Here is a 22,756-nt window from a genome sequence, read left to right as displayed (position 1 = left end):
AACCACCAGATTTTTTTATTTCAAATCTCAAAATTTGTATTATTATTTCTATCGCAGTGTATATGCAGGGATTCAGAAGTGCTTACAACTTAGCAGACTTCACTTTGAATTTTCCAATAGTATGCTCACAGTATTTTGCCAGTTCTATACATATTCTTATATGGTTGCATGTAAGTTGCAAGTTCGTTAATTTTATGGGTGTTTTTTCTGGTTTCTTTCCCTAGTTGTTCATTATTGTACATATTAAGCTAATGACAATATACCAAACATTTTAGCAGCAGTAGTTAGGTAAGTAGAAAAATAAGAGGGAATGGTGAAAGATTAAAAGTCGACATGAAAGGCATCTGAGCTCTGTTTTTACAAATTGTAGGAAGGTCATAGATAATATAAAGGTGATTTCTCTTTTACTTTTGCATTGTAAAGATTTATGTTCTATTTTTTCCTGCATGGCACATATTTTTCTCCCTGCTTTTAGATTTATATAGTATTAGGTGAACATTTCTATTTATTTTATAAATTGTGATTTATGAGTTCTAATTGATAGACCTTTACCTGAAAAAAATTGAAATATTGCAAGAATTACCAAAATGTGACACAGAAACACCAAGTAAGAACACTGGAGAAGTTCCCTTTCTGCCCCAGGATCAGGATTTACACATAGTGGATTGTGCTTCCAAGTTAAATTCTTAACAGTTTTCTTGAGATGTACTTCTTTTTTTTTTTTTTGAGATGTACTTCTTATACCATACAGTTTACTCATTTTTAAAGTATACATGTTTTTAGTATATTCACAGGGTTGTGCAACTGTCACAACAACCTGATTTTAGAATATTTTAGTTACTTCAAAAGGAATTCCATACCCATTGCCAGTAACTCCCCATTACCGCCAACCACCCCCTTCTCCCACTCCCCAGCTGTAGACAATGCTAATCTACTTTCTATTTCTATAGATGTGCCTATACTGGACATTTCATATAAAAGGCATCAAACAATATATGGTATTTTGTGGCAGGCTTCTTAGCATAGTGTTTTCAAAGTTCATCCGTATTGCAGTGTGTTCTCAGCACTTCATTTCTTTTTATTGCTGAATAATATTCCATTGTATGGATATACTACATTTTGTTTATCCATTCATCAGTTGATGGACATTTGGGTTGGTTTCATTTTTTGGATATTATGGATAATGCTGCTGTGAACATTCATGTACATTTTTTTGCCATGGACACTAGTTTTATAAACTTTTTTATAACTTTATAGTTTTAAACCTTATATTAAGATCTAACGTCCTTTTTGTTTGTTGTTTTTGGTGTGAGGTAGGAAGTTGCAAAGTAAGAATCCTCCTTCATTCTTTTGCTTGTACATACCCAGTTGCCCCAGCACCATTTGTTGAAAAGACTTTTCTTTTCCCATTGAATTGTCATGGTATCCTTGTCAGAAAAGCAACTGATGACAAATATAAGGGTTTATTTCTAAATCAAAGATTTTGTTCCATATACATCTGTTTGTCACTTCTTATGACACTACCACAGTGCATTGATTGCTGCTGCTTTGTGGCAAGTTTTAAAATTGGAAATTATGAATCCAACTTTGTCTTCTTTTTCAAGATAGTTATGGATATTCTGGATCTTTTGTATCTTCCTGTGAATTTTAGGATGAGCTTGTGCATTTCTACAAAAACAGGAGCTGGGATTTTGGTAGGGATTACATTAAGATTGTAAATCAATTCGGGGATATTATCTTAACAATATTAAGCCTTTCAGTCCATGAATGGGATTTTTTTTTAAGATCTTTAATTTCTTTTGACAGTGTTTTGTAATTTTCAGAGTATAAGTTTTATACTTAACTTTTTGTTAAGTACTTTTGTACTTACATACCCAAGTAATTTATTATTTTTGATGGTATAGTATTATAAAAGGAATTTTCTTAGTTTTGTTTTGATTGTTCATTGTTGGTATATAGAAATACAATTGATTTTTATATGTGGTTATTGTATCTTGAACCCTGCTGAACTCATTTAATAGCTCTAAAAACTTTGCAGTGGATTCTTTAGGGTTTTCTATATACAAAATCATCTCATCTGCAAGTGGAGGTAGTTTTACTTCTTCCTTTTCAATCACATTACTAATTCAGTCTCTTTGTAAGTGATCTGTTCAGGTGTTCTCTTTCCTCTTGAGTTGGATTTAGTAATTTGTGTGTCTCTAGGTATTTTTCCATTTAATCTATTTTATCTAATTTGTTGGCATATAGTTGTTCAGAGTTTTCCCTTACAATTCTTTTTATTTCTGTACCATATGTACTGATGTCTCTTCCTTAGATTCTGATTTTAGTAATTTGAGTCTTCTCTTTTTTTCCTCGTTCAGTCTAACTATAAAGTTATCAATTTTGTTTATCGTCTCAAAAAGCCAAGTTTTGGTTTCATTGATTTTTCTGTTGTTTTTCTGTTCTATTTTATTTTATTTCCACTCGAGTCTTTATTATAATTTCCTTTTTCTTGCTTTGATTTTAGTTGCTCTTTTTCTAGTTTCTTAAAGTGGAAGGTTTAGTTATTGATGCAAGATCTTTTCATCTTTTTTAATATAGGCATTTACATCTATAAATTTATGAGTGAGCACTGCTTTGCCTGTATGCCATCAATTTTGGTATGTTATGTTTTCATTTTCATCATCTCTAGGTATTTTCTTATTTCCCTTGACATTGATTCTCTCAGTTATTTAGGAGTACATTGTTTCATTTCTACATACATGTGAAATTCCTGAAGTTTTTATCTTTTATTGATTTCTAATTTCATTCCATTGTGATTAGAAAATACACTTTGCATAATTTCAATCCTTTCAAATTTATTGAGGCTTGTTTTCTGACCTACCATATGGTCCACCCTATCGGATGTTCCTGTATCCTTGAGAAGAATGTGTGCTCTACTACTGTTTTGTGGGGTGTTGTATAAATGTATTTTAGATCTAGTTGGTTTACAGTATTATTGAAGTCTTCCGTTTCCTTGTTGATACTCTCTTAATTGTTTTGTCCACTATTAAAAGTGGGGTATCGGGCGCCTGGGTGGCTCAGTTCGTTAAGCGACTGCCTTCGGCTCAGGTCATGATCCTGGAGTCCCTGGATCGAGTCCCGCATCGGGCTCCCTGCTTGGCAGGGAGTCTGCTTCTCCCTCTAACCCTCCCCTCTCTCATGTACTTGCTCTCTCTCATTCTCTCTCTCTCAAATAAATAAATAAAATCTTTAAAAAAAATAAAAATAAAATAAAAGTGGGGTATCGAAGTCTTCCATTGTGATTGTAGAAATGTCTATTTCTGCCTCCAGTTCTGTTTTTGCTTCATGTGTTTTGAAGTTCTCTGTTGAGTGCATGTGTGTTTTTAATTTTCATATCTTCCTAGTGGGCTGACCTTTTAACATTATGAAATTTAGTAGGCTGACCTTTTAACATTATGAAATGTCTCTTTATCACTAATATTTTTCATTTTAAAGTCTGATATTAATATAGCCACTCCAGGTTTCTTGGTTACTATTTGCATGGTGTCTTTTTCCGTTTACTTTACTTTCAACATTATTTGTGTCTTTGAATCAAAAGTGCAGTGTTTGATCATTTGTTTATTTTCTAGTGATTTGGCTGAACTAATCCTGCAAAGTCTATTTCCCCACCATGTGCAGCCTCAGCTCTCCCTGCTCAAAAATTTTAAAATGTTTTTTATCTTTTGGTAGGGCTACCCATGGGTTCCCCCCTGGGTTGACATAATCTACTACTAATCAAAGTTTGTATTTTGGCCCCCATAGCCAGTTAGATTTTTATTGTTTAGTGTGGATGTATGTGTGGCTTGGAGGCTGCTATCATATTCAGAATGTTCATGTTTTTTTGTCCCATGTTCACCTAGAGACTAGTAGCTTGGAGGTTCGCTCTCTGGTTGCTCCAAATAGAGTACAGCTTTGGATATGCACAGTCGTCTAGACTGCCAGGATTGACTGGATGTTGTTTTAAAGTTGTGGCTTCCTAAGAGTTGACCCTGAGCTCAAGTAGAGTATTTGTGAGGCTTCCCCTTGTGTTGATAGGTCTGTGTGGCTTGGGGCATGCTTTCATGTCTGTCCTGCATCTTACTCTGATTGCTTCTGTGTGGGTGCAAGGTAATACATGTGCACAGGTTTCTTCACCTATAGACTTGACTGTGTTCCCAAGAGAACCCTTCTTGGCTATCTCTTCCTGCTTCTCTCTGTTAAAACTTCTGGCTGCTCTGCTGTTTTACTTGTGTCTGGAAGTGTTAGCTTCTCTTAATGGCTTTCCACCACACTCTTTCTTGTTTTTGACAAACCCATAGGCATGGAGTTCTCCAAGCTTTGTTTCAAAATCAAATCATTCCCCTCAGGCAGAGCTGCTGCTGAGTTCTTTGTCCTTATGACCTGTGTTTCACCTTGAGCAGGACACAAGTAGTGGCAGAACTCTGCCACTATACCTGAGCTGGGGTCAAGAACCAACTTTTCCTGGAGTAACACTCTCACTCTACAAGTGAACAGTTAGGGAAGGATTGGCAGTTCTTCATCTTCTTAGCTTTCACCTACTGGTGTGAAACCTCTAGCCTACTGGTAAGCTAGAGTGAGGAAGATTGGGAAAACTCAGCCTTTTGCACCTAGAGCTTCCATCGTAAGAGAAGGAGCTGGAAGAGTTAAGGGAGACATGGTTCTCAGTCACAGCTGCCTGGAATAGATTTTGTGCAGCATGGATCTGGGGAAGATGAGAAACACAGCCAGAAGCCTATTTTTCCCAGGATGAAACCATATTCCCAGTCTGGGAACTGGAGGGGAGAAGGGAACCCTTATATTGGCCTGAATAGAATGCCCAGGATAAAGCTATAATGTGGAAGTAAAGGGGTGGGGTAAGGGATGCCAAAGACTCATTCTGTTCTTACTAGATTTGGTAGATTTTCTTGAATGAATGTTTGTCCATTTGCTATATGCCCTTAGGACAATATGCAGAGAATTTAAATGATTTTTTTAAAAATCATTTTCACCACTTAAATTGTTATTTTGCTTGAGAAAGGGTCCACTGAAGTTCCCCCCCAATTATATTTTATTACTTAGGTTAGATTATCCTAACAATACATTGAATATACCAAAAGTTGCCTAAGTGTTCACCCCATAAAGTGAAATATTGCCATTAGTGAAAGCAGCTAAAATATCTTTGTTCCTGATTTTAAGTTGCTGATGTTGAAACCCACAGTCATGACCTTACAACTTCCTCAAGATATGTAGGAAAATCTGGTTGTCTGACTAACTTTTTAAAATAATTTCAGTTCTCTGGCTATGGTTTGTTTGCTTGCTTTCTAATTTCTACAAACTATAGTAGTGAAAACATTACCTCTGGTCATAAAGTTCATTAGCCCATGCTTTGTTAAATCACACTAGACCAAATGTAGTGTGCCCTAGTTAGCTTGGAAAGCCAAATGTCATACAAGAAATTTGTTTTTATGAACATTTTTAATTTGAAGGAGATCTAAAAAAATGTCTGAGCTTGTCACTTATTCGATACAGTTCTATAATATTTGTGTATAAATTTCTTTTTTCTTATTCTGCACTTTGAAGAAATGGATCATTTCTCAGTCATCTCTGTATTCCTACTTATATTTCTAAAACACGTCCATTTAACTCTGGTATTTAGCCACATTGTACAACAGGTAACTCCTCAGATGCTTCATGCATTCACACATGTCTTTCCTGATACTCTTTCTCCTCTTCATTTGTCAGATCTCACTTGCCTTCACCCAACTCAGTGTAACTTTCTCCTTTAAGTGTCTCTCTGTTTCTCCAGTCAGAAGTAATCACACCTCTCTTTTGTTCTATTGGCAAGTTTATAACTTTTCTAATTTTTTACTTATAATTACATATCTTCTTAGTAGATTACAAGATTTAATTCATTTTCATCTTTTTATTGCCACATACTTTGTACATTGAACTTAATTAATGGGTGAATGAATAAATTAATGATTAAATGAACAGTGTAATCTTTTGTTTTACAGTCGAGAGACCCACAAGATCGCAGTATTTTATGTTGCTGAAGGACAAGAAGACAAACATTCCATTCTCACCAATACAGGAGGAAGTCAAGCATATGAAGATTTTGTAGCTGGTCTTGGTTGGGAGGTATTGTTCTTAAATAATACCAAATATCATTGTATTTTTATTTGGAAGCAATGGTTTTCTATTTCTTTCTAGCTTATTTTAGAAGAATTACTTTAGGAGACTCAACAACTTAACGCCAGGTTTGTTATTGTTTCTACTTTATATCCTATCTGTGAAGACAGAAGCAGTTTGGACTTTGAAAGGAAAATTGTTGACTTTTTTTTATGAGTGAGTATATTGTTAGTACTAAACTCCTAGGTTTAGGAGATCTGGATTTTCCTCACAGCTGTGACCAGTAGACAAGTGGTCTTCAAACTAAGATATGAATATCTTCACTATACCAAGGTTTTTAGGGGGCACATTGGCTTGGTTAGTTTTGAGGAAATTAATTTCCAGATCCCCTGGATTTTACTTAAATCTGTGCCTGAGAACTCTTTTGCAGTCTCTTGACTCACCTTTTGTATTCTTCAACTCTGTAAAAGAAAGGCATACCACACACTCACCCAAATCCTACATTGTCCCAGAAGGTTTGTCACCCAAAAAAAGTTCATTCAAGAACATACAATCTTACAATTGTAACTCAGGGCGCCTGGGTGGCTCAGATGGTTAAGCGTCTGCCTTCAGCTTAGGTCATGATCCCAGGGTCTGAGATCGAGTCCCGCATTGGGCTCCCTGCTCAGCTTCTCCCTCTGCCCCTCTCTCTCTCTCTCTGTCTCTTATGAATAAATAAATAAAATCTTAAAAAAAAAAGAATTGTAACTCAGAAGGGAGGTATTTATCATAGACATTTGTGTTAATACGTTCAGTTAAATCGACATATGAAGTGTCGTTTTCTAACAGAAAGTGAATTTGATGGTGGCTGATTGATTTGTCATTAAGTTAATAGCAGGCATTTTATATGTATTGTATCAGGCAAAACTGTAGCTCTACAATTTGATGAAAATATATTTAAAGCACATATACATGTAACATACAGTACACTGGAAATTATATCTTTTGCAGCAGTTTAAACTTGTGATGAAAATTTTCATATAGTTGTTAATTTAATACATGGTTTTTTAAAATTCTTGTAGAGAGTGCATGAGCAAAATTGTTGAAGACCACTGCGCTAGACTTTATAAGCCCCTCCTAGAGAGCAGGCACTTTTATCTCACTTTTATCTCATTTCATTTTAAAAGACATCCAAGTGCCTTGTACAGTATTAAGTACATAAGCCTTTAGCATTCAGTATATATTTTTAATGGCTTATCTTACATGCTATTTCCCTTTAAGTGAGTTACTTGGGGTCTTTGTTTCTATTTGCGTATTTGTCAAACGTAATATACTTTTTTACGCAACAGATATGTGAAGTTTAGTTGAGATTAGGTATGTGAAAGTGCTTTGGAAACTATAAAGAAAAATTATAAATAGATTTTCGTTTAAAAAAAAAACAGAACAGTATTAGTAAAAGCAAGAGACATTTGAAAAAGAACAAAGTAGGAGTACTCACACTTAGTATTTCAAAACTTAGTACAAAACAATAATCAAACAGTATGGCACTTGCACCAAGGATAGACATATTGATCAATGGAATAGAATTGAGATTCTAGAAATAAACCCATACATCTATGGTCAACTGATTTTTGACAAGTGCCAAGACCATCCAGTGGAGAAAGAATGGTCTTTTCAATAAATGGTGCCAGAACAACTGGATAGCCACATGCAAAAGAATGAAGTTGGACTCTTACCTCACCCTATATATATACAAAAATTAACTCAAAATAGATTAAAAAAACCTAATTGTAAGAGCTAAAAGTATAAAACTCCTTAAAGACAATATGAGGTAAATTTTCATGACCTTGGATTTTGCTAAGGTTTTTTTCCCCTCACCTTTATGGAGCTATAATTAATAAATAAAAGGGATTTTTACGTATGACACTAAAAACATGAACAGCAAAGGAAAAATTAAATAAATTGGATTTCAGGGCACCTGGGTTGGATGGCTCTGTTGATTAAGCATCCAACTCTTGGTTTCAGCTCAGGGCATGATCTCATGGGCTTGAGATAAAGCCTCATGTTGGGCTCCCTGCCCAGTTGTGGAATCTGCTTCAGATTCTTTCTCCCTGTCCCTCCCCTTCTTACCCTTCCCACTCACACACTCTCTCCCTCAAATAAATAAAATCTTTAAAATAAGTAAATTGAACTTCATCAAACTTTAAGCTCTGGTGCTTCAAAGGACACTAAATGAAGTGAAAAGACAACCTACAGAATTGGAAAACATAATTGCAAATCATACATGTGATAAGGGACTTGAATCTAAAATATACAAAGAACTCATACAAATCAATAATTAGAAAACGAATTAAAAAATTAGGACCTGAATGAACATTTCTCTTAATAAGATATGCAAATAACCAATAAGCTCATGAAAAGATGCTTGACATCATTATCAGAGAAATGCAAATCAAAACCACAGAGAGATACTACTTCATACCCATTAGGCTGGCTAGAATCAAAAAGTCAGATAATAACAGCTGTAGGCTAGGATTTGATACAGTCTGAACCCTCTTACATTGCTTGTAGGAATGTGAAATGGTGTAACTGCTATGGAAAACGATCTGGCAGCTCATGAAATACTAAAACACTGAATTACCATATGATCAGAAATTCCATTCTTAGGTAGATAGATACCCAAGAGAAATGAAATTGTATATCCAGACAAAAACTTGTACATGGATGTTTATGGGAGCATTATTCATAATAGCCAAAAGGTGGAAGCAACACAAATGTCCATCAATGGGTGAATGGATAAAATGTGATATATTCACATAATGGAATATTATTTGGCCATGAAAAGGAATGAAGTATTTACATGTTCCAGTGTGGACGTACCTTGAAAACATTGTTAGATGAAAGAAACCAGTCACAAAGACATGTGTTATGATCCATTTATATGAAATACCACTGTACACACACACACACACACACACACACACCACACACACACAGGAAGTAGGTTAGTGGTTGCTTAGGACTAGTTGGAGGGATGAGGGATGATCAGGGTGATAGCTAAAGGGTACAGGGTTTCTTTTTGATGAAATGTTCTAAAATTGACTGTGGTGATGATTGCACTTATCTGTGAATGTACTGAAGTCCATTAAGTTGTACAGTGGGAACTTTCATTTCTAGGAAGATCAAAGAGACATACTCTCCTTATTCTTCACACTAAGTATAACAAAACCCTGGACGTTACATATAAAACAAACATAGAAAGACTCTGAAAGGTGAAAAGGAAGACAGACCAACTCAGGACCAAGGAACGACATGATGATGGGTTCTCAAGGGTTTCTCTTTATCTCCTGTATCTCCAAATTGGATCCGAAATAGCAACCTAGAAACATCAACAAGCACTGACCAAAAGAACTCCAACAGAAGCCCACTCTTTCTAGCCAAAGGACCAGGAAAGGAATAACCTAGAAAGACAGAAAACATTTAGACAATAACTGCTCTACTCCAAACAAACACCAAAGAAAATACTATGACTCCCATCCCCACCCCTGACAACAAAGGTCAGTTAGGAGGCCTAGCCTACCACCTTCATGAGACTGTAATGAGGCATCCCCAACACCACACAAGAGTAGTATCAGATAGTGTTAGAAAAGGCCAACCAAAAAGCCAAAATTTTCATCTCTGTCAGCTGGTCAAGTCCCCCATCCACACCCCACACCACAATGTCAGTGGAGACTACATGAGAAACCTGGAATTTTCTCCCCACCCAGCATAATGAGGTGCCCCTACCTCTTCTACTGGGGTAGATCAGAGGAGGCCTAGTAGAGAAGTAGGCCTTTTACCATCACCCAGCAGTAAGGAGACTAACCCTGCCAGTAATGACTAACCTTTCCTCAGTGGACATCACATACGAAACCAGAACTCCTACCTCCACATAACAGTAATGAAGATCTCCCCTCTGCAGTTGTCAGCTGAGGTTAAGTGGGGAACCTATACTTCACCCTCCACCTGGCTATAGTGAGGCAGTAACCACGTTGCTTCTTTGACAGAGCTGTGTCACAAAACAGCCAGCTGAAAAAAGTTTTAAATAAGATTCATAGTCTTATAACATAATATGAAAATGTCCAAGCTTTGATCAAAAATCATACCAAGACCCAGCAAGGTCCCCAAATGAATGAGAAGAAGAAAATACATAATAACACCAAATGACAAAGATTTTGAGGTAACCATAATAGAAATGTTTTGACTAGCAATTAGGAGCACAGTTGAAATAAATAATGAAAAATAGAAAGTCTGAAAATTTAATTACTGAAGTAAAAAGCTCAGTAGATATGCCAGCAACAGAGTCAGGTAGAGATGGGGGTACAGAAGAATGAATACACTGGAAGACAGAACAGTAAAAAATGTGAATAGCAGAGGGAAAAAAAGACTTAAGGACAGTGAACAGAGCATCAGAGACCTATGGGACTATGACAAAAGATTTAACATTCCTGTTATGTGAGTCCCAGAAGGAGAGAAGAAATAGGTTGGGTCTGAAAATTACTTGAAGAAATAATGTTGAAAATTTCCCAAATTGGCAAGAGAAATAAAGTTAATAAAGCTACAAATTAAAGAAGCTGGGTGAAACCAAACAGGATAAATTGAAAGAAATCCATACAAGACACATAATAATTAAACTTTTGAAAAATAAGAAGTCTCAAAAAATTCTTAAAGGCATCTGGAGAAAAATTGTTCTTTATCTATGGGGGGAAAGCAATTAGAATGATAGGGAATTTTTTTTTAATGATTTTATGTATTTGACACACAGAGAGAAAGCACAAGTAGAGCAGCAGGCAGAGAGAGAGGGAGAAGCAGGCTCTCCACTGAGCAGGGAGCTGGACGTGGGGCTCAATCCCAGGACCTGGGGATCATGACCTGAACCGAAGGCAGTCGCTTAACCAACTGAGCCACCCAGGCACCCCTGAATGATAGGGAATTTCTTACCAGAAACCATAGTAACCAGGGATGCCTGGGTGGCTCAGTCAGTTAAGCGTCCAACTCTTGGTCTCGGCTCAGGTCTTCAGCTCAGGGTTGTGAGTTCAAGCCCCACATTGGGTTCCAAGCTGAGCATCGAGCCTACTAAAAAACAAAAACAAACAAGAAACAAACTATAGTAGCCAGAGAAAGTGGCAATATTTCTCAAGTGCTGAAAGAAAAATTAATGTAAACGAGAATGATATTAGCTAATGAAGGAATGAAGCAAAACATTCTCAGATGAAGGAAAACTTAGAGAACTTGTTGCCAGCGGATCTACCCTAAAAGAACAACTGAAAGTTGTATTAACAGAAAGGAAGCGATAGAACCTTGGAACACTAGAAAGAAAGAGCGTGACAAGAAAAAATAATGGGTAAATATATTAGGCATTACTTCTTCTCTTGAGTTTTCTTAATTATGTTTGATGGTTGATGCAAAATTTATTTCTGATGTGTTTCTAAATGTAATGCGATGAAAATACTCATGGCAATTATATTACAAACAATTGAAGGTAAAGGGGCAAACTGAGGCAGAGTTTGTATAATTCACTCAAACTGTGACAACATTAGTAGACTGTGATAAGTTATGTACATACAGTCTTATACCAAGAGCAACCACTAAAAGTATACAAAAAAATATACTCAAAAAACGATAGGTAAGTAAAAATGGAATTCTAGAAAATGTTTAAGTAATCCACAGGAGGCAGATAAAATAAAGAAATGAAAAACAGAAAATGAACAGGAAACAAAGAATAAAATGGCAGGCTTAAGCCCTAATGTATCAGTCATTACATTAAATATAAATGGTCTAAAAATACCAATTAAAAATTGTCAGAGTGCATTAAAAGGTATGACCCCTCCTATATGCTATATAAAATATATTCACTTCAAATATTACAATATAGGCTGGTAGAGAATAAAAGGATGGATGGGGCACCTAGGTAGCCCAGTTGGTTAAGCAACCAACTCTTGATTTCAGCTTGGGTCATGATTTCAGGGTCGTGAGATCGGGCCCCACATCAGGCTCCATGCTCAGTGGGGAGTTTGCTTGAGATTCTCTCTTTCCCCTTCCCCCTGCCCCTCCCCTCCACATTCTCTCTCCTTCCCTCTCTTTTCTCTCTCTAAAATAAACAAATCTTAGGAAAAAAAAAAAGTAAAAGGATGGAAGAGTTCTATCATGCAGACATTAATCAAAGGAAAGCCAGAGTGGTTACATTAGTATTAGCTAAGGGATACTTCAGAGCAAAGAGAATTACCAGAGACAGGGATATTATAATGATAAAATGGCCAGTCCAAGACGACATAGTGTGTGCTCAACCAACAACAGAACTGAAAAATATATGAAGCAAAGCTGATAGAACTGAAAAAGGAAATAGACAAATCCATAGTTACGGATGGAGACTTCACCTCTTTCACAACAACTAAAAGAAGAGCCAGGCAGAAAATCAGCAAGTATATAGAAGAACTCAACAATACCATCAACCAACAGGGTCTAACTGACATTTATAGAACACTGTACCCAACATCATGGGAATACATATTCTTTTCAAGTGTCCATGGAACGTATACCAAGATAGACCTATTAGGCCATAAAAAAAACACTGCAACAAACTAAAAACATTGAAACCATCCAGTATGTTCTCTAACTACAGTGGGATAAAGTGTGAAATCGTTAATAGAAAGATAACAGGAAAATCTCCAAATTCTTGCCAGGGTTACACACTGTATAATTCTATTTATACAACATTTTTTTTAACATTTTTAAATTTAAATTAATTAACATATAATGTATTACTGGTTTCAGAGGTACAGGCCTGTGATTCATCTGTCTTATATACTACCTAGTGCCCATTAAATTACATGCCCTCCTTAATGTCTGTCACCCAGTTACCCCATCCCCTCACCCCCCTCCCCTCCAGCAACCCACAGTTTGTTTCCTATGATTAAGAATCTCTTATGGTTTGTTTTCCTCTCTGGTTTTGTCTTGTTTTATTTTTTCCACTCTTCCCCTATGATCCTGTGCCTTGTTTCTTAAATTCCACATATTAGATCATATGATAATTGTCTTTCTCTTACCGAATTATTTCGCTTAGCATAATACCCTCTAGTTCCATCCACATCATTGCAAATGGAAAGATTTCATTTTTTTGATGGCTGCATAATATTCCATTTCATATATATACCACATCTTTATCCATTCATCTGTCGATGGACATCTGGGCTCTTTCCATAGTTTGGCTTTTGTGGACATTGATGCTATAAACATTAGGGTGCAGGTGCCCCTTCGGATCACTGCATTTGTATCTGTGGGGTAAATACCCAGTAGAACAATTGCTAGGTCCTAGGGTAGCTCTATTTTCAACTTTTTGAGGAACCTCCATACTGTTCTCCAGAGTGGCTGCACCAGCTTGCATTCCCACCAACAGTGTAGGAGGGTTACCCTTTCTCCACATTCTTGCCAACATCTGTCATTTCCTGACCTGTTAACTTTAGCCATTCTGACTGGTGTGAGGTGGTATCTCATTGTGGTTTTGATTAGTATTTCCCTGATGCCAAGTGATGTTGAGCATTTTTTCATGTGTCTGTTGGCCATTTGGATGTCTTCTTTGGAGAAATGTCTGCTCATGTCTTCTGCCCATTTCTTGATTGGAGTATTTGTTTTTTGGGTGTTGAGTTTGGTAAGTTCTTTATAGATTTTGGATATTAGCCCTTTATCTGATAATATCATTTGCAAATATCTTCTCCCATTCTGTCAGTTGTCTTTTGGTTTTGTTGACTGTTGCCTTTGCTGTGGAAAAGCTTTTTATCTTGATAAAGTCCCAATAGTTAAATTTGCCTTTGTTTTCCTTGCCTTTGGAGACATGTCTAGCAAGAAGTTGCTGTGGCCAGGGTCGAAGAAGTTGCTGCCTGTGTTCTCCTTTAGGATTTTGATGGATTCCTATCTCACATTTAGGTCTTTCAACCATTTTGAGTCTATTTTTGTGTATGGTGTAAGGAAATGGTCCAGTTTCATCCTTCTGCATGTGGCTGTCCCAATTTTCCCAACACCATTTGTTGAAGAGACTGTCTTTTTTCCATTGAACATTCTTTCTTGCTTTGTTGAAGATTAGTTGACCATAGAGTTGAGGGTCCATTTCTGGGTTCTTTGTTCTGTTCCATTGATCTATGTGTCTGTTTTTGTGCCAGCACCATACTGTCTTGATGATTACAGCTTTGTAATAGAGCTTGAAGTCCGGAATTGTGATGCCACGAGCTTTGCTTTTCTTTTTCAACATTCCTTTGGCTATTCAGGGTCTTTTCTGGTTCCATACAAATTTTAGGATATTTGTTCCAGCTCTGTGAAAAAAGTTGATGGTATTTTGATAGGGATGGCATTGAATGTGTAGATTGCTCTAGGTGGTATAGACATTTTAACAATATTTGTTCTTCCAATCCATGAACATGGAACGTTTTTCCATGTCTTTGTGTCTTCCTCAATTTCTTTCATGAGAATTCTATAGTTTTCTGAGTACAGATCCTTTGCCTCTTTGGTTAGGTTTATTCCTAGGTATCTTATGGTTTTGGGTGCAATTGTAAATGAGATTGACTCTTTAATTTCTCTTTCTTCTGTCTCGTTGTTAGTGTGTAGAAATGCAACTGAGTTCTGTGCATTGAGTTTATATCCTGCCACTTTGCTGAACTCCTGTATGAGGTCTGGCAATTTTGGGGTGGAGTCTTTTGGGTTTTCCACATAGAGTATCATGTCATCTGCGAAGAGTGAGACTTTAACTTCTTCTTTGCTGATTCGGATGCCTTTTATTTCTTGTTGTCTGATTGCTGAGGCTAGGACTTATAGTACTATGTACAGCAGTGGTGATAGTGGACATCCCTGCCATGTTCCTGACCTTAGGGGAAAAGCTCTTAGTTTTTCCCCACTGAAAATGATACTCACTATGAGCTTTTCATATATGGCTTTTATGATATTGAGGTATGTTCCCTCTGCCCCTACACTACGAAGAGTTTTAATCAAGAAGGGATGCTGTGCTTTGTCTGCATCTATTGAGAGGACCGTATGGTTCTTGTCCTTTCTTTTATTAATGTAGTGTATCACATTCATTGATTTGTTCATATTGAACCACCCTTGCAGCCCAGGAATAAATCCCACTTGGTTGTGGTGAATGATCCTTTTAATGTACTGTTGGGTCCAATTGGCTAGTATCGTGGTGAGGATTTTTGCAACCATGTTCATCAGGGATATTGGTCTGTAATTCTCCTTTTTGGTGGGGTCTTTGTCTGGTTTTGGGATCAAGGTAATGCTGGCTTCGTAGAAAGAGTTTGGAAGTTTTCCTTCCATTTCTATTTTTTGAAACAGCTTCAGAAGAATAGGCATTAATTCTTCTTTAAATGTTTGGTCGAATTCCCCTGGGAAGCCATCTGGCCCTGGGCTCTTGTTTGTTGGGAGATTTTTAATTACTCTTTCAGTTTCCTTGCTGGTTATGGGTCTGTTCAGGTTTTCTATTTCTTTCGGTTTCAGTTTTGGTAGTTTATACGTCTCTGGGGATACATCCATTTTTTCCAGATTGCCTAATTTGTTGTCATATAGTTGCTCATAGTATGTTCTTATAATTGTATTTCTTCAGTGTTGATTGTGATGTCTCCTCTTTCATTTGTGATTTTATTTATTTGGGCCTTTCTCTTTTCTTTTTCATAAGTCTGGCCAGGGGTTTATCAATCTTATTAATTCTTTCGAAGAACCAGCTCCTAGTTTTGTTGATCTGTTCTACTGTTCTTTTGATTACTATTTCATTTATTTCTGCTCTAATCTTTATTAATTCTCTTCTCCTGCTTGGTTTAGGCTTTATTTGCTGTTCTTTCTCCAGCTCCTTTAGGTGTAAGGTTAGGTTGTGTATTTGAGACCTTTCTTGTTTCTTGAGAAGGGCTTGTATTGCTATATACTTCCCTCTTAGGACCGCCTTTGATGCATTCCAAAGATTTTGCAGAGTTGTGTTTTCATTTTCATTAGCTTCCGTGAATTTTTTTAATTCTTCTTTAATTTCCTGGTTGACCCATTCATTCTTTGGTAGGATGCTCTTTAGCCTCCATGTATTTGAGTTCTTTCCAAATTTCCTCCTTGATTAAGTTCCAGTTTCAAAGCATTGTGGTCTGAAAATACGTAGGGAATGATCCCAGTATTTTGGTACTGGTTGAGAGGACGATTGGTCCAAGATGGTGGTGGAGTAGGAGACCTTAATTTCGTCTGGTCCCAAGAATTCAGCTAGATAGCTTTCAAATCATTCTGAACACCTGCGAACTAAACTGGAGATCTAAGAAAAGAATAGCTGCAACTCTACGAATAGAAAAGGGACCACTTTCTGCAAGAATGACAAGATGGAAAAACTCATCTCAAAAAAGAGAACAAGAGGCAGTACTGACTGCTAGGGACCCAATCAGTATGTATATAAGTAAGATGTCAGAACTGGAATTCAGAATAACGATTATAAAGATACTAGCTAAGCTTGAAGAAAGCATAGAAGACACTAGAGTATCATTTTCTGGATAAATAAAAGAACTAAAATCTAACCAAGTCAAAAATCAAAAAGGCTATTTATGAGATGCAATAAAAAATGGAGGCTCTAACTGCTAGGATAAAAGAGGCAGAAGAGAAAATTAGTCATAGAGAAGACAAAATGATGGAGAATGAAGAAGCTAAGCAAAAGAGAGATAAACAACTGCTGGATCACGAGGGGAGAATTTGAGAGATAAGTGATACCATAAAGCGGAATAATATTAGAATAATTGGGGGGGCAGAAGGTATATTGGAGCAGATTATAGCGGAAAACTTCCCTAATCTGGGAAAGGAAACAGGCATTCAAGTTCAGGAGGTACAGAGAACCCCCCTGAAAATCAATAAAAATAGATCCACACCCTGACGTATAATAGTGGAACTTGCAAATCTCAGAGACAAAGAGAAAATCCTGAAAGCAGCTCGGGACAAGAGGTCTGTAACCTACAAGGGTAGAAACATTAGACTGGCAGCAGACCTATCCACAGAGACCTGGCAGGCCAGAAAGGACTGGCATAATATATTCAGGGTGCTAAATAAGAAGAATATGCAGACAAGAATACTTTATTCAGCTAGGATGTCATTCAAAATAGGAGTGATAAAAAGCTTCCACGACAAACAAACTTAAAGAATTTGTGATCACCAAACCAACCCTACAAGAAATATTAAAAGGGATCCTCTAAGCAAAGAAAGAACCCAAAAGTAACATAGACCAGAAAGGGACAGAGACAATATGAAGTAGCAGTCACTTTACAGGTAATACAATGGCACTAAATTCATATCTTTCAGTAGTTACTCTGAATGTAAATGGGCTAAATGCCCCAATCAAAAGACAAAGGGTATCAGATTGGATAAAAAAGCAAGACCAATGGGGGCGCCTGGGTGGCTCAGTCGTTAGGCATCTGCCTTCGGCTCAGGTCCTGATCCCAGGGTCCTGGGATCGAGCCCCGCATCGGGCTTCTTGCTCAGCGGGAAGCCTGCTTTTCCCTCTCCCGCTCCCCCTGCTTGTGTTCCCTCTCTCGCTGTCTCTCTGTTGAATAAATAAAATCTTCAAAAAAAAAAAAAAAGCAAGACCAATGGATATGCTGTCTGCAAGAGACTCATTTTAGACCCAAATACACCTCCAGATTTAAAGTGAGGGGGTGGAAAACCATTTCTCATATCAGTGGACATCAAAAGAAAGCTGGCATGGCAATCCTTATATCAGACAAATTAGATTTTTAAACCAAAGACTGTAATAAAGAGATGAGGAAGGACACTATGTCATAATTAAGGGGTCTGTCCAACAAGAAGATCTAACAATTGTAAATATTTATGCCCCTAACATGGGAGCAGCCAAATATGTAAGCCAATTAATAACAAAATCAATGAAACATATCGATAATAATGCAATAATAGGGGACTTTAAAACCCCCCTCACTGCAATAGACAGATCATCTAAGCAGAAGATCAGCAAGGAAATAAAGGCTTTGGGGGAAAAAAAAAAAAAGGAAATAAAGGCTTTGAATGACATGCTGGACCAGATGGACTTCACAGATATATTCAGAACATTCCATCCTAAAGCAATAGAATACACCTTTTTCTCTAGTGCACATGGAACATTCTTCAGAATAGATCACATGCTGGGTCACAAATCAGGTCTATTTATACAACATTCTTGAAATGACCATTTAGTAGTGAAAAACAGATCACTCATTGTCAGGGTTTGAGGGGTAGGGTAAGAGGGAAGTGGGTATGCTCATGTAACAGGGTAACATGGGGGATCCTTATGGTGTTGAAAATGTTCTGTTTCTTAATCATATTAATGCCAGTATCCTGCGGTTTTGTTTTGTTTTGTTTTTGTTTTTGAGAGAAAGAGTACAGCAGGGGTCAGGGAGGGGCGGAGGGAGAGGGAGAGATTCTCAAGCAGGCTCCATGCTGAGGCTCATTCTCACGACCCTGAGATCATGACCTGAGCTGAAATCAAGACTTGGATACCCAACCCACTGAACCACCCCAATGCTCCATCCAGTATCCTGGTTTTAATACAGTTTTGCATTGGGATAATCTGGTTACAGGTACAAAGGATCTCCTTTTATTATTTTTTAAAACTTCTTATTAATCTACAGTTATCTCCAGTTAAAAAATTGAATAAAAAATATGGAAATCATCAAGTATTGCCTAAGTGTTTAGAGCAAAGGAACACTAGAATGAGACTTTTTCTCCATTACATGATCAGAGAATTGATCTGAAAATAACCTGTTTTCTAAAACAAAACAGAACAAAAGGTCTACACTTAGATACCATTTTTCACCTATCATATTTGAAAAGATCATAAAGTGGGCGCCTGGGTGGCTCAATTGGTTAAGCAACTGCCTTCGGCTCAGGTCATGATCCTGGAGTCCCGGGATTGAGTCCCGCATTGGGCTCCCTGCTCGGCGGGGAGTCTGCTTCTCCCTCTGACCCTAACCCCTCTCATGTGCTCTCTCTCATTCTCTCTCTCTCAAATAAATAAATAAAATCTTAAAAAAAAAAAAAAGAAAAGAAAAGATCATAAAGTTTGATAATATATTTGAGAGGTCATGAGGGAAGCATGTACTCTTATACACTGTTGGTGCCATCTATAGAGAGACATTTTAGTGAGTTTCAAAATTAGAAGTGCACATGCCCTTTCACTTACAGTTCCACTTTTAACTATTTGTCCTATAGATCTACTTTCACAAATGCAACATGGCATGTATTCTGTGTTTTTCACTGCATCATTGACATAATAACGAAAGATTGGAAACAGCCTAAGTATCCTTTAAGTAGGGGACTAGTTAATTATTGTACATCAAGAAAATGAACTTCTGTGAAGCCATGAAAACAGAACAAATGAGGAAACTCTTTACTTACTAATGAATATTCTTCAAGATATTTTAAGTGCAAAAAAGCAACATGTAAAACATTGTGTGGGCTGTGTGTGTGTGTGTGTGTGTATACACATACATGAAAGAATTTAATTGTATATAGAGAGAACATTTTTGAAAGGATATTTAAGAAATTGCTTTCTAGGGCACCTGGGTGGGTCAGTCATTTAAGCAGCTGGCTCTTGATTTCAGCTCAGGTCATGATCTCAGGTTCCTGGGACTGAGCTCCACATTGGGTTCCGCACTCAGTGGGGAGTCTGCTTGAGGATTCTCTCTTTCCCTCTCCCTCTTCCCCTCTTCCGCTTGCACACTCATTCTCTCTTTTTCTCTAAAATAAATAAATCTTGGGACGCCTGTATGGCTCAGTCAGTTAAGTGTCTGCCTTTGGTTCAGGGTCCCAGGTTGAGCTCCTTGTTCAGCGGGGAGCCTGCTTCTCCCTTTATCTGCCGCTCCCCCCTACTTGTGCTCACTCACTCTCTTTGACAAATAAATAAAATATTTTTTAAAAAATTAAATAAATTTTTAAAAAGGAAAAGAGGGGCGCTTGGGTGGCTCAGTCGGTTAAGTGTCTGCCTTCGTCTCAGGTCATGATCTCAGGGTCCTGCGATTGAGCCCCATGTCTGGCTCCCTGCTCAGCGGGGAGTCTGCTTCTCCTTCTTCCTCTGCTTCCCCTACTTGTGTTCTCTCTCTCTGTCTAATAAATAAATAAAATCTTAAAGAAAAAGGAAAAAAAAGAAATTGCTTTCTGGAAGGGGAACTGAGTACTAAAGATGAGAGAGATGGAAGGAAGAATTTTGGTATACTTTTGAAATTTTAATTATATGACTGTATTACTGAGTCAAATTTAAAAATATTGGAAGTTACTGAGGCAATCTTGTAGTAATGGCATAAAAACTAATTTGTTATTCATGTGTTCAATCATTGTAACTGATATTGATAGTTGAGACATGTTCAGTTCACATGGTGCAAAAATTGGGTTTTATAATTCACTATCAGTTATTCAGATTTTTTAATTTTTAAATGAAGTATAATTAACATACAGTGTTATATTACTTTCAGGTATACAGTATGATTCAACAGTTCTACACTGTGCTGATCATAAGTGTACTCAATCCCCTTTATCTATTTTACCCACACCCCTACCTACCTTCCCTTTGACAACCACCAGTTTTGTGTTTAAGAGTATGCTTGTTTGTTTGTTTCTTTTCTTCTTTGTTCATTTGTTCTGTCTCTTAAATTCCATATTTGAGTGAAATCATATGGTATTTGTCTTTCTCTTCCTAACTTATTTTACTTAGCATTATACCCTCTAGGTCCATCCATATTTCAGATTTCATTTTTTAAAAACATGTATAAGGTGATTTCTCTGCGTGGAGAGATGCAAGCGATGTTTAAGTTTCTTTTTTCTTTTGTGTTTCTTTTTGCTTTCTAATATTTTCTTTAATTTTCAGCAGTGAAGACAAGTTGCTTTGTGTATTGCACAAGTTCAGGGACTATCACCCAATGTAGTGACCCTGATATTAGCATGTATTTTATTTATAATCAGGAAAAAATATGTGTAAAAATCTTTGCACAGATTAATTTGTAGTTTTTTAATGCATTAGAAGTACAGTGCTGCATTTTTTTATTTTTGTTCTGAGCTATGTGAAATTTACTCAAAATTTAGAAGCCAGTTTCAATGAGTAAATACAACACATCTAATTAATCATCTTATCAAAGTGACATTACTGTTTTAACTTTCCCCCAGATCATTTCCAGTCTTGATTTTTGCCACTTGATTTTTTTTCTCTTCTTTGGGGTCCTCCCATAGCCTTTATGATTTAGCATTAACACCTAGTAGCCTAACAAAAGATACATAGTGTATAGCAGTTGATTTCTTTCCTAATTAACTCTTGCTAATTAGGGATCCACAAATACTTAAAAAGTACCAGTGTGAACAGAACAGCTCTAACTAGTAATTCTGGATCAAGTATTGGTTGATAACATGCCAAAGACTTTCTTCTCCATGTTTTTGCAAATTGAGAAATTTGAGTCTATTTCACCAGTAAGTTTTTGAGTTTTGTTTAGTTGATTAATACTATGTTTCATTGCTCTCAGGTCAATCTTACAAACCACTGTGGTTTCATGGGAGGTCTACAGAAAAACAAAAGCACTGGATTGACCACACCATATTTTGCTACCTCTACAGTAGAAGTAATATTTCATGTATCAACAAGAATGCCTTCTGATACTGATGACTCTTTGACCAAAAAAGTAAGTGCTGAGAAAAAATGTTGAGTTAAAATCCTAGTAATTAAGAAAATAAATACATAAAATTATGTAAGTAATCTAATTGGTCAAGCACTATTTGAGTATTCCACTCTTCACCTAATACTGTCTTCAGAAACAGAACTGTTGTAGAGCAAATGCTGTTTTCATTAATGATAACACTGAAGGTTATTATCTTAACAAAGGATTTGCCTTCAAGAAAATGGGGATATGACAAATTGAAAAACTTCTGCATATGTTCAAATTAGTGAAATTACATTTCAAGTCTTTTCACACACAGATAGATATAATACTTATATTGACTGAGGGAGAGTAAAAGTTTATATTAATTATTAAGAAGCACTTAAAGTAGAACATGCTTTATCATAAATTTTAACTAAAACTAATAGAGCAGATAAAATAAGCCTTAATTAATGAAAAAGAATTTTACTACCTTAGAATTTATGAGAGATGTGGTGGAATGGTTTTGATGGCCCTTGTCCTTTAAAATCTACACCACCATTTTTCTGTAGGTGGCACTGGCATTCAAAAGTCGTTCTAGTGACTATATAGATACCTTAGAGTAGTTGTATGTATTCAATCCGTGTTTGGTTTTCTTAGGGAGAAATATTTTTAAGAATAAAACCTTGTCCAACATTTCTTCACCTTCTCTTTCTCCTCCTTCCTCAACTTATTCAAAACTGATCAATATAACCCACTTAATATCATTGGTCATTTTACTTAATATTCTTTTGCCTGATATCAAAACTTTTTATACTTTATTAACAAACTATGAAAACTGTATTCTCACACTCTTTTGTAAAGGAACTTCAGACCTCCTCTCAAATATTTGATAAGATTGATTTAATACCCTTGATGCCTTTTGTTTACAATTTAAAATACTGTTGGAACTTGCATATTAAATGCATAATGGTTGATAAAACTAATATATGGATGCTAAT

At 36.6% G+C, this 22,756-nt stretch overlaps 1 protein-coding gene across 8 annotated transcripts in view; it reads left to right on the top strand.

Annotated features, from left to right (window-relative positions):
- The window catches only part of RALGAPA1 (Ral GTPase activating protein catalytic subunit alpha 1), a 247,809-nt gene that overhangs the window by 170,801 nt on the left and 54,252 nt on the right, over positions 1-22,756 (top strand). For all 8 annotated transcript variants that reach the window (XM_078053575.1, XM_078053573.1, XM_078053572.1 and 5 more), the window contains 2 exons: positions 6,015-6,138; positions 21,645-21,800. In XM_078053575.1, coding sequence (XP_077909701.1) covers positions 6,015-6,138; positions 21,645-21,800 — 280 coding nt within the window. The remainder of the gene's footprint in view (positions 1-6,014; positions 6,139-21,644; positions 21,801-22,756) is intronic.

This window comes from Halichoerus grypus, chromosome 8 (genome assembly GCF_964656455.1).
Source record: "Halichoerus grypus chromosome 8, mHalGry1.hap1.1, whole genome shotgun sequence".
NCBI lineage: Eukaryota > Metazoa > Chordata > Mammalia > Carnivora > Phocidae > Halichoerus > Halichoerus grypus.
Note: the sequence above shows the minus strand (reverse complement) of the source record. Positions and strands in the feature narration are given on the sequence as shown.